Below are 11,607 nucleotides of genomic sequence, written 5' to 3'. Positions count from 1 at the left end.
CTGGAAAGAAAATGCTTGTACTTCTGCATAAGGACAGGTTTCCTCTCAGGGATGTCACTGTGTACATGCGTATGTTTGCGCACATTTGCGCGTAGAAATCCCTGCCTGTTCGCTTGTGAGTATGAGCTATTGCAACTGACCTAGCCAGGTGATAGAAGTTGGACAGCGAAAACATGAAGTTCTTAGGGAAAGGTACATAGTCTCTGGCCAGCAGAAGCACTGAAGCCAGAGAATCGCTCCCCGTTATCTCACTGAGCAAACACGTTCTAAGTGGAATCACAGTCGTGCACCTAGAACGCCTGGCAGAAAGGAGCGGCAGGAGGAAAGATCCTGGGGAGTGTGAAGGGGAAAGTCCACTACACCTGCAGTTTAAGAAAAGTAGAAAATGTACCTAATGAGCTGGGAGGACAAACTGTACTTAATTGAGTTATCTAAGAGGATTTCCATCCAAACAGCCAAAAGTGCTTCCTGGTTTCTTCTTGCTGCCTGTAGTAAAACATGAAGGGAATTTTTCTAAAAAATGTTTAAGATAAAGACTATTAAAACAGGAGACAAAACTTGCTGATTTGGGAATTTTCCAGTCTTTTAGGATAACAGAAGATGTTAAAATTAATGACTCTCAGGGCATCGAGATTATGTGGTCTAAATATAACATTTTACACCACCTATAGGCCAGTTCTTCTTCATATTATTAAGGTGTTCTAAAGATGAGTGTGACTGTAAAATTCTTTGTTAAGCCTCAGAAAGCTGGAAGGGGATGCCTCATGACATTATTTAGTCAGGCCAATACCCTCCAAAGCGTTTAGCTGTGTCACTCAGAGATCCTTTCAGTCACACAATAAGACTTCTACCAAGGCTCAGGGTGTAATCCCTCAGCTATCTCAGCAGAAAACCAAGACAGAGTCAGCCTCAGATGTTATTATGTGTGATTGTGGCTTGGGAGTGGGGTGCTTTGCCATGAACACCGGTAACATTATCAGGAGACACACCAAGGTTTTGAGATAACGTATTTAAGTTCAGCTCGGACTGAAAGGACCAGCAATAGTACAAAACAAGAGCGCTGGACTCCTACCTTCTACAAGCAGGAAGCAGGCTAGGGAGACTGTTTCATGTAACCATATACTAGCCATCTTTCATGCAATGGCATCATGTCAGGGGTAGAATTAAAAAATCAGAGACTGAAGCCTAGGAAGTTTCCAGGCCTTAAATACTAATCAAAGGACTGCCCACAAGAACCCGTGGGATTTCAGAACTGCTACTATTGACTCCCATCTCCCCTCCCCTTTCTGGAACAGGAGTGTCTATGAAGGTTATCTGTGCCTGACCCACCACTGTATGTTGACTGTGAAAGTGAGCAGATTAACTCATCTCTTTTGTTCACACACCCTCAGGTCTAGAGGAACTACACTTGTATAATTTGAACTGATGTGCTGGAGACTTGAGAGGGTTTTGGACTGCAAGGAGATCAAACCAGTCAATCCTAAAGTAAATTTCTGCTGCATATTCATTGGAAGGACTGATCCTGAAGCTGAAGCTCCAATACTTGGGATATGTGATGCGAATAACTGACTCACTGGAAAAGACCATGATGCGGAAAAAAAATGAAGGTAGGAGAAGAGGACAGCAGAGGATGGGATTGTGGGATAGCATCATCGACTCAATGGACTTGAGTCTGGCAAGCTCCAGATGTTGATGGACAGGGAAGTCTGCAGTGCTGCAGTCATGGGGTTGCAAAGAATACGACACAACTGAGCAACAGAACACTTGAGATACTGTATACGTGGACCCTGATCCATAGCTGGACCTGACTTAAATGACAAGGTCCTGAACTTCAAGTTAATGCTGTAACGGATAAATTATTTAAAAGCATTGGCAGGAAAATGCATTTTGGACATACAAGCATGTAAACAATTCTGGCCATGTGTGTACCACGTGGTTTTAAATTACGTCCACAGTTCCTTCCTTCTCCCCTTCACATGCGTGGTGGACTTAGTGGCTCACTTCTAACGTTCGAATATTGTAGAAACGAACAATGAAGCATCTGAGACTAGGTCATAAAAAGGCACTGCAGTGTCCTTGCGCATCCTCTTGGATCACTCACTCTAGAAGCCAGCTTAGTCATATCTTGAGAACACTCAGGGAGCCCTTTAGAGAGGCCCATGTGAAAGAACCGAGGCTTTCTCTCAGCAGCCAGCAAGCAAACTGGTTTCAACAGCTATGTGAGTAAGCCATCTTGGAAGGAAATCCACCAGTGCATGTTAAGGCTTCAGAGGATGGCAATCTCATGAGACACTGAGCCAGAACACTCAGCTGAATTACTCCTGGATTCCCAACTTTCCGCAGCAGTATGAAATAATTGTTTTAAGCTGCTAGTTCTGGGTAATTGGTTATGCAGCAGTTCAGTAATGCACTGCCAACTTTAGGCAATGTCTTTATTCAGAGCTGCCTGTCCATCTAGTCCAATCTAATCCACAATCTGCTACTTCAGTTTAGAAAACATAGCCCACCCTTGATTTGACCACCCTCAGTATCAGATCACATATCATTTCACTCACCTGAATATCTCACCAGCCTTGCCTAGCCTCAGCAATGATCCTCTCAGTTGAGCCAGAATCTAACCTCACCCTTATAGTGGTCTTAATAAGCTTCCATCCACTGACACCCATTCTGTTATTGTTGTCCATTGCTTTTCAGTCTCCCATCTCTGTTTGCAATCCCATGGACCCACCCTGTTCCTTAGCTATAAATCCCACCTGCATCCCTGCTGGAGTCAGACATAAGCTCAATCTCTCTCCCATATTATAATACCCCACTGTAGTACTCTTACCTTGAATAAAGTTTTTCTTACCACCTTTCCTAAGTGTTATGAATAATTTTTAAACATTTCCAATTTCTGTTAGTAAGGATTATTTTCAAAGGAATATAGTTTTATCCCGTTACTCTTTATACTATATTCATTTGGGGGAACAAATTTCTAGAATTAAAACATTTCATGTTTTTACCATACAAACAGAAAATATCTTTGAAAATACATTTACATGTCTTAAAATATGTAGTAATCTGAAAAGGATGTGTATAAAGACATGTCAGTGTATATACACAAATATCCTCAGAGTTCCCAGGAAAACTTCTCAGTAAACTATAAATGAAAACATTCAGCCTGTAAATAGTGAAATCTTTGGAAGCAACTTGCCAAAAATCGTAGACAATGAAATTTTAATTAAAAAACATGTATACATAAAAATATTTGGGATTCAGACAAAATTGCTAAATAAAGATAGGTCAATACCTAAACCATCTATTGAAAAAAAAAAAAAAAAAGAAATCCTGAGTATCATGTAATAACCTATAATGGAAAAGAAATTACAAAAGAATAGATACATATCTGCATAACTAAATCACTCTGATATACATCTGAAAATCAACATTGTAAATCAAGCATATTTACAGGAAAAAAATAGTAAAGAAAGCTTCTAAAATACAAAATTATGAAGGAAAAAATCCTAAAGAATGTAGAAAGTATATATGAATTGAAACAAAAATAGAAAACAACAAAAATAAAACTTGTTGGGATAATAAAACAAGAGCTGCTTCTTGGAGAAAGAAAATCAGAAACATTGATACAACTGTGGCAAATCTAATAAGGGGACAAGGAGGTTAATTCCAATACTACAAATGAGAAATGAAATGGGATTATGAGAGGATAATATTCAACTCTGAGTGGAATCACTTTTGTTTCAGGAAAGGTCCAATCAAGCAAAAACCTGGGGAAAGAAAGAGGAAGAGAGACAAGGGAAGAAAGCAAGAAAAAGAAAGGAAAGGAAAGGAAAGAAAAACAAATGTCTCAACAAATGTTGTAAACTATCCAATAAAACAATTCTCTTCAAGATCTAAAAACAGAAACGGAAATTATTAAGCCAGATACTCATTGCTTTTGATGGTACTCAGAACAAGAAAGCCCATTTACACATCACTGTTTAGAAGTTTAGAACTGGCCAACACAATATGATTATTAATCATTCCTTTTTTTTTTTTTTTTGCTTTTTTTTTCTAACTTTTATTTAATTGTTAAGTCTTCTATTTCTCCTCTAATTTTTATTTCTATAACCTATTATTACTATATTTTTTTGTTTGTTTTTTAAAGAAAGACTTTTTTTTTTTTTTTTTTTAAGGCAAACACCATATACAGTCTTTGGATGGTTGTTGATGGCTTTTTTTTTTTTTTTTTGATTGTTTGTTTTTTAATAATTTTTTTTCTTTTTTTTTTTTCTTTCTTCCTTTTTCCTTCTGCTTCTCTCTAATATTGTATCTTTGAAAATCCAACCTCTACTCTAGATTTTTAATCTTTGCTCTTAGGTTTTTGTGGTCAATTTTGTACATTTAAAAACCCAAACTTCACTATCCCAGTTTACCTGAGAGCGAGATTACTGGCTTGACCACTCTCTCCTCCTCTGGACTCTCCTTTTTCTGCACCAGGTGGCCTCTGTCTCTTTTCTCCCCATCTCTCCTCTATCCAACTCTGTGAATCTCTGTGTGTTCCCGACGGTGGAGAACACCTAAGGAACAGGTTACTGGCAGGATTTGTCTCTCTCCTACTCACTCCTCTCTCTGATCCTCCTGGTCACCTCTGTCTACTTCCTCCCTCTCCTCTTCCCCGTATAACTCTGTAAATACCTCTGAGCGGTCCAGACTATAGAGCGCACATAAGGAAGTGACTACTGGCTAGCTTGCTCTCTTCTCTTTTGATCTCACCGCATCTCATTCCAGTTACCTCTAACTACCCCCTCCATCTTCTCTTCTCCTTATAACTCAGTGAACCTCTCTGAGTGTCCCTCAATGTGGAGAAACTTTTCATCTTTAACCTAGATGTTTTATCATCGGTGCTGTATAGATGGAGAAGTCTAGAGGCTACTGTAAAAATAAAACTGAAAACCAGAAGCAGGAGGCTTAAATCCAAAGCCTGAAAACATTAGAGAACTCTTGAATTCAGGGAACATTAAGCAATAGGAGCCCATCTAATGCCTTCATACCTACACCGAAACCAAGCTCCACCCAAGGGCCAACAAATTCCAAAACAAGACATACCACACAAATTCTCCAGCAACACAGGAACACTCCCCTGAGCTTCAATATACAGGCAGCTCAAAATTATCCCCAAACCTTTGATGTCTCGTAACCCATTACGGGTCACTCCATTGCACTCCAGAGAGAAGAAACCCAGCTCCACCCACCAAAACTCCAACACAAGCCTCCCTAACCAGGAAACCTTGACAAGCCACTGACAGAACCCCCACCCAAAGTGAGGAAGCTCCATAATAAAGAGAACTCCACAAATTCCCAGAATATAAAAAGGCCACCCCAAATGCAGCAATATAACCAAGATGAAGAGACAGAGGAATACACAGCAGGTAAAGGAACAGGAGAGTTGCCCACCAAACCAAACAAAAGTGGAAGAAGTAGGGAATCTACCGGAGAAGGAATTCCGAATATTGATAGTGAAAATGATCCAAAATCTTGAAATCAAAATGGAATCACAGATAAATAGGCTAGAGACAAGGATTGAGAAGATGCAAGAAAGGTTTAACAAGGACCTAGAAGAAATAAAAAAGAGTCAAAATATAATGAATAATGCAATAAATGAGATCAGAAACACTCTGGAGGCAACAATTAGTAGAATAATGGAGGCAGAAGATAGGATTAGTGAAATAGAAGATAGAATGGTAGAAATAAATGAATCAGAGAGGAAACAAGAAAAACGAATTAAAAGAAATGAGGACAATCTCAGAGACCTCCAGGACAATATGAAACGCTCCAACATTCGAATTATAGGAGTCCCAGAAGAAGAAGAAGACAGAAAGAAAGATCATGAGAAAATCCTTGAGGAGATAATAGTTGAAAACTTCCCTAAAATGGGGAAGGAAATAATCACCCAAGTCCAAGAAACACAGAGAGTTCCAAATAGGATAAACCCAAGGCGAAACACCCCAAGACACATATTAATCAAATTAACAAAGATCAAACACAAAGAACAAATATTAAAAGCAGCAAGGGAAAAACAACAAATAACACACAAGGGGATTCCCATTAGGATAACAGCTGATCTTTCAATAGAAACTCTTCAGGCCAGGAGGGAATGGCAAGACATACTTAAAGTGATGAAAGACAATAACCTACAGCCCAGATTACTGTACCCAGCAAGGATCTCATTCAAATACGAAGGAGACACCAAAAGCTTTACAGACAAGCAAAAGCTGAGAGAATTCAGCACCACCAAACCAGCTCTCCAACAAATTCTAAAGGATATTCTCTAGACAGGAAACACGAAAAGGGTGTATAAACCCGAACCCAAAACAATAAAGTAAATGGTAACGGGATCATACTTATCAATAATTACCTTAAACGATTATTTAAAAAGAATAAAAATATGCCATGTTATTGTAAAAAGACAGCAGAAATAATTTTTTAAAAAATTATTTCTACAAATACTAATTTTACTTACAATATTTTGGCACATTAATAAAACAATAAATTTTACCTGAAAGAACAAGCAAAGCAGACAAGGAAATTCACAAAGGGCAGTAACAAAATAGTAATCTTGACAGATATTCAATATATTTGTAAAGAAAACAAAGTGTCATTGTGTGAACAAAATATAGAGGGATCAATAGAAAAACAGAGGAAGCTCCTGAAAGAACTCAACTCACTATTAACTATCTTTTTTTGCAGGCACAGAAACTGACTCAAGTTAATTCTAAGAAGCAAAGCCCTGATGATATTATCTCTTCTTTTTGTGTGTGTGTGTGTGAAAATTTAGGAAATTTAGGCTGGAGAAGGAAGAGGATAGAGACTTCAAGTGCCTTTAAGGAGGAGGAGGAAAGATAGGGGGTTGAAGATTTGATTGTGTTATTTGAACAGCATTGGTGAAGCTCAAACAAGGGAGGTAGCAAGCCATGCAGGCCTACGGAAAAAGCATTTCCAGAAGAACAGCACTTGCAGTCTTTGGATCGGGGAAGAAATGGAATTTGATGGAGGAAAACCAAGGCCAGTGTTGTCAAAAGGAGAACATTAGTGGGGAAAATAGTAGAGTAGAAGGACAGAGAATGGAAAAGAGGAAGCAGTCAGGGACCATACTGCTGGAACCTTTTTATCTGGCAATAAACACAGCTTGTACTCCTTAGGAGCATACTTCACAGCGACTAACAGTGTTGATAATACCAAGCAACAATAAAAACACATAATGATAACATTTCGTATTTTTTACTATAGAAAACGAAGAAAGGAGATAAGAATACAATAGTCTGGTTATTTATTTATACATAGAGTTTTCACCTGAGACCAGAACACACACACACTCTTTATACAACTAAAAGTGGTTTAAGCTGACACTCAGCAAAGTGCTTTGGCCCAAGTAAACTAACTGGAAAGGCCTAGTAAAATATTCAAAGTGCAAATAAATCAATCAAGCTTTGAGGAAATAAACACAATTTATTTGAATTTGAATTTACACTCAGGAAATTACCTAAAATGGAGACAACAGATTCACTACAGCATAATCATCTGTAGTCCTTCCTCTTCAGTTCTGAGAGGGATGCTATCCCCTTGGTGATTAGCACCTTCCAGCATTTTGTGAAAGCTTAGAGGACTTAAATAAATTGAGGAGGGGGAGAGTGGGGAGAGACAAAGAGGAGGAGAAAGGAAGAGGAAACGGAGAGATTTCTCCTGGCACAGGTCTACAGATAGGGCTTCCTTGAATGGTGCACAGAGATTGCTAGGTATCTGTGCCAGAAGTGGAGAAGGGGTGACATTCAACTCCAGGAGATTCAACTCCAAGAACCTACGGAGGCAGCCAAGTGTGCTGATGTTCAGGAACCAATACTTAAGAGGGAACCCCACAGGTCTGTGAAACAGCCCTTGGAGACCGCAAGAAAAAAGGTTACCACAAGTATAATCGCACATTAGAGGAAGGAAAACTCTATGACCTGACAATTACTGAAATACATGAGACAATTCTTGCACATCAGACTGTGTCAAGAAAGACTGAAACTCAATTAGTTTGATACAATGGGAAATTACACACGCAGAGAATTAGCTGTTAACTGTACTACATTTGTGTCCAAGGCAAGATAAGATACAAAACTGAAATCTTCACGTGTTCAACTAGGGTAAGACACATGTAACTGGAAAAGGTAAGGACGAGTTCTAAAAAGGGTTTAATCACCCTGGACTATTTTCACCCACTATATTTACTATTCTTGGACAACTCCATTGTAGCTTAAGGGTAAGAGAACTCAATTTAGCCCAATTCAAAAGCTGAACAGATTCCCTGTGTTTGATCCTTTTCAGTTAAAACTATGGGTCCAGCACAAATCAAAGTGCACGTCAAGGCTCTTTTTCCTTTGGGAATTTTAACTTGCTTTGCTACTGTGTCTGACAGGGATATGCCTACCTCATTGTGACTACAGGCCAGCCAAATGGCAAAGGGGATGGAATGAATCAAATTCCCCTTTTGATCACTCAACAGGAGGTCCACAGGCACCAGGTCTCATTCTATTAACTATCTCTGCTTCTCCAACTGCAGTCAATGATACACAGGGCCTGCTTGATGCTTGCAAGCCTCTCTCACCAAACACAGGCATTTTAACGGCTGGCTTCCTTGAGATGTCCCTGGGCTAGGTAAAAGCACTCTGAGACAGTGTTCCTTCTACCTTGGCTCTATGCCTGGAGTGAATGTATGCCTCTTCCTCAGCTGGGACAAGAAGCCACAGCTCTTCACTGATTAAATCCCGTGTCTGGTCCAAACTCACATCAGAGCTTCTCCATCAACTTCTCCACTGCATGCTTTCAGAGCCAGGTTATCTTAGATCAGCCCAAGAGGCACTTCAGAGAGTGACATTCAAATCTGGCTATATAGCTGATACTGAGATCTTCAAGGCATGAAAACAGTTGAAAATTACGTTGCTAAAACACTCTACAGATTATATGTATAGTAGAGCTTTCAAACTTACAAGTAACATCAAATACCAAAATAGGTTGTTACTTTTCCTTTCTCCACTTCTCTCATTCTCTCTCTCTCACACACACATGCACACATTCTTTTTACATGTTAAGACAATTTTTGAAAAACAGATAATAGATTTTTAAATAACATCTCAATATGCAGATCAAACAAAATTGTACTTCCTGTATTTAAAACAAAATCACATAAATTATCCATCGCTTTCCCTATATTTGATATTACTGAATAATGCTATAATTTGATCTTTTTGTTTTTAATGGGGTTTTTAACTTTGACTGAAACACTTGCTTCAGACTTACTGAAAGCAGAATTAACTTTTTTTTTCTTTTTTTTGACCTCCTACTTTAGATTTCAGGGGTGATGATTCAAAATCAGATGTGTTCACAGTAATGGATGCTATTTCCACCAATCCTGCTTGAAGGGGTTCCAGTGATACCTGAATAACAACTTTTGTTTCAGGAGACAATCCTTCTAGCTGCTTAGGCTTCTTAAACATTTGATGACACTGGGTCTTGTGCTCCCTTTTCTCTTTGAAAGTTAAAAACTGTAGCCGACATTTGGAACACTGGTGAAAACTCTTTTCCCAGTGCCCTCTATGATGACGTCTGTATGCTGTTGCAGTTTTAAAAATTTTGAGACAAAACGGGCAAAGTAAATTCTTAGTGTTACCATGGCATGCTCGGAAATGTGCATCCACATCTGCAAAAAATGATGATCTGTAACTGCAAACCTGGCATACATAGGGCATTTCACCAGGCTTATGATTGTCTTTCATGTGCTCTAAGAGAACCTGATCTGTCTCAAAGGACAACTCACAGATTTGACAGACTGCGGAGGGCCCCTGGGGAGTGTGGACACTTTCAATGTGACACTGCAGCTGGAAGGGAGTAGGAAACTGGCGGAGGCAGTGCTGGCAGGTGGTGTGGTTTTTCCAGCTGTCACCTCTCTGCCTCTCAAGTTCCAAATGGTGCTTCATGTGATTCATAAACTTGACATTTTTTAGAACTTTCAAGCAGCTGAGGCATTTAAACGCTGTGTGGGTCTTCGGTTCTGGCTGCCCAACTCCTATATGCTCTCCATAGTAGAAGTCACGAAGTAACACAATCAGATTTCCTTCTGTGGGATCAACAATCTTGTCTGGACTTGCTAAACTTGGAAAATCAGTTTTTGTCAGTCCATTTTCCCCTAAAGGTCTTACAGGCTTGCAATGAACACTGTCCTTTGGAAAAGGTGTCGGACAAGGTTCTCCATTCTGAGCGTGGCTTAGTGAGGTATGGACACGGTCTGGTGTGCTTTGCTGAGTGGGCACTGTATGAAAAATACCTGAAGGGGAAAAACCTAAAGAATGTTCCCCTATAATGCCATCACTGAGCTTAGGCCTTCTGGGATTTCTGCTATTTGTTTCACAAGTGGAAAGTCGCTTTGATACATGAGGACTTTTATTCATATCTCCTGCAGAAACTGCTCTTTCTACTGGATGCTGACATGAACTTGTGAAGGTAATCAAAGAAGAACATAACTCCTTTGAAAAGCAATTAGGCACTATCTGTGGTGAAATATTTTTATAATCAGCTTGAGACGGAGGTTCAGTAATAATAGGACTCTCTGGTGATCTTGGTTCAGAGTCAGAAACTGGCAAGACAGTCTTTGCTTCTGATGTAGGAGTCACATGACTAACGGGCTGTAATGTGAGCGTTACCTTTCCTGAAGTGACCATACCTTTTTCTCCTTGAACAAGAACCTGGGGTATCTCTGTTCAGTATGTTTGAAACGACTGGTTTTGAAGCTGAGGTCATCCCAACAAAGATCACGTCAGCATCTTCATTTACATCTTCCACTCCAACCAAGATCAGTTCATCATCATCATCACCGACTTGTTTGGTTTCTCCCTCCCTTTTCCGTACTTCTGGCTCTTGTTCTTCTTCACGTAACATACATGGTCGTTCCATATTTTTAATACGTTTTTATTCTTAGAGGGTGCGGCCACAAGTCCCAGTGCTTCCTTTATACAAACTGCCACCTAAGGATAAACATACTACATATTAGTTAAGAACACAAAAATGGGCTATTTGATTATCTCCAAAACTCTACAGTAGTTATAAACACCCTTATCTTACAGACAAAGACACTGAGTGTCAACGAGGCTCAATGACAGCTGAAAAACCTATGACTACAAGTCTACATGGCTCTAGAATCATAGCTTTGTCCCATGTTCACTGTAAATCTTTTCTATTAAAAAAAAAAAAAAAAAAAAACACTACTGATCATTAGGTGAAATCACATGTAAAGGACAGTTTTTTTACAAAAGCACTGTTGTACAGCTTTTAGAAACATGGACTTTGGAGTCAAAGAAGATTAAGTTGGAATTCTAAGTTAACCACACACCAGTTGCATCTTCTTGGGCAAATTTGTAACTTTTAAATGTGTTTCTGTATCTTAAAGACAAACATGCTTAATTCTTAGACTTAAGGTTAACGCTCTTTGTAAAAGGCATCCGCTATTCAATGGCATCTTGTTTTGGAGTAAAATTGGAAAAAATGTATCTTCAATGCACATTACAACTGATTCACAAATTCTAATTTCATAAATGT

The 11,607-nt window shown here is 39.1% G+C and overlaps 1 protein-coding gene across 1 annotated transcript; it reads right to left on the bottom strand.

The window, feature by feature from the left end:
• Positions 1-21: 21 nt before the first annotated feature.
• Positions 22-10,965, bottom strand: LOC108635364 (zinc finger protein 280B-like; the record flags this gene model as incomplete). Its single annotated transcript, XM_018045532.1, is given in 4 exon segments — positions 22-299; positions 392-486; positions 9,360-10,704; positions 10,706-10,965. Coding segments are annotated over 4 exon segments (1,978 nt in total), but the record flags the coding sequence as incomplete, so codon positions are not given.
• Between the last annotated feature and the right edge of the window lie 642 nt (positions 10,966-11,607).

The sequence above is a fragment of the Capra hircus genome, unplaced genomic scaffold (genome assembly GCF_001704415.2).
Source record: "Capra hircus breed San Clemente unplaced genomic scaffold, ASM170441v1, whole genome shotgun sequence".
Taxonomy (NCBI): Eukaryota; Metazoa; Chordata; class Mammalia; order Artiodactyla; family Bovidae; genus Capra; species Capra hircus.
This window is presented reverse-complemented; position numbering and strand designations above follow the sequence as displayed.